The sequence below is a fragment of the Entamoeba invadens genome, assembly GCF_000330505.1.
Source record: "Entamoeba invadens IP1 unplaced genomic scaffold scaff_1105074724513, whole genome shotgun sequence".
Lineage (NCBI taxonomy): Eukaryota > Evosea > Mastigamoebida > Endamoebidae > Entamoeba > Entamoeba invadens.
Window position 1 is genome coordinate 1 of NW_004191823.1, and position 1,418 is coordinate 1,418.

Below are 1,418 nucleotides of genomic sequence, written 5' to 3' on the forward strand. Positions count from 1 at the left end.
TGTTTGTGTAAATTTATAACCATTGAGCTCTTCAACACTTGACGGTAAGTCTACTCCATACATAGTTGCGTCACCACACAAGCATCTCAGTCCAATAGATCCAATCACGTTTGGCATATAAACACTCTTCAAAGAACAACAATCGTAAAAACAACTGTAACTAATAGAAGTGACACTTTGTGGGATTGTGATGCTACTTAGATTTTTGCACCAAGAGAAACAATTATTACATATACTTGCCACATTTTGTGGGATTATAATACTACTCAGATTTGTGCACCGAGAGAAGCAGTACTCACCAAGAGATGTGACTGTTGGTGGAATCTCTTCGCCAAATTTCATTCGGTCGTATTTAGTATACGTCACGTTTTTAAATAATATGTTTTTGCCTCTGTTTTTGACAACTGTCCTGTAATTGACGTTAAACCAAATAACTATCTGGAAAAACTCCTTTGTTACTCCATTTTCATCTCCATTTGATACATCTTTGTAACTGTCATTGGTGTCCTGTTCGGTATATTCGTATGGTTCAACATATAGTAAAATTGAGTTGCCAAATGTTTCGCCAGTATTATAATATAGATGAAGTGTTTCAATGTTTGGAAAGTATTTGATTGTTTCTGTATAAACCGACACTGGGTTGTAATGAAACATCTTCATGATGTTTTTGAACTTTTTGCAGACCAACACGACATTATTAATTTCATATTCATATTCACATTTAAAATACCGTACAACTATCATCATATGGTATCTATCAAGTTTACTCATTTTTTGAATTATCCAGTGATAATTGAACAATTTTAAATATATTTTTATGATTTTTTTTTGTTAAATTCCAACTATTAAAATATAGTTCTTTTTATAAAAAATCAAATGATTATTTTCTGTTTCGTTATTATTTTTTTGTTAAATAATGTGTAAATTGTGAGGATTGAGAAATTATTTTTTTTTATTTGATATCAAATTTTGTTGTTTTTAATCAATGTTGTTTTATATTTATTGTTTTAAATGTTTACAAGTCAGTACTAAACCCTGTATTTATTGATTGCTATTAAAATAAATATGTTGTTTATTATCTCAAACATTGTTTGTTTAAATTATAAAAAAATATATTTAAAAACCTCAAATTCACATTTTTGTTTATTAAAAAACATTAACTTAATTCCAATTTTTAACAATCGTTTGTGTCATATCTTTAATAACTTTCATATTCCGTACAATTTTTACAAAATTTAGAATCATTAACCTTTTTGAGATTTGTCATTTCTTTAAAGTTATCGATATGGATTTGATTAGGAAGATCCATTTGAACAAGTGAAGTTGGTAAATTCAAATGTACTTCGTTATAACAATTTAAGTACATATAAGTTACATAATTGAGAGCTCTTAAGTCTGCATTAAAATATTCTTTTTGA

At 27.6% G+C, this 1,418-nt stretch overlaps 1 protein-coding gene across 1 annotated transcript; it reads right to left on the bottom strand.

Annotated features, from left to right (window-relative positions):
• Positions 1–20: 20 nt before the first annotated feature.
• Positions 21–771, bottom strand: EIN_092530 (hypothetical protein; the record flags this gene model as incomplete). The annotated part of the gene is made up of 1 exon (XM_004185026.1): positions 21–771. A coding segment is annotated over one exon (751 nt), but the record flags the coding sequence as incomplete, so codon positions are not given.
• Positions 772–1,418: the final 647 nt, after the last annotated feature.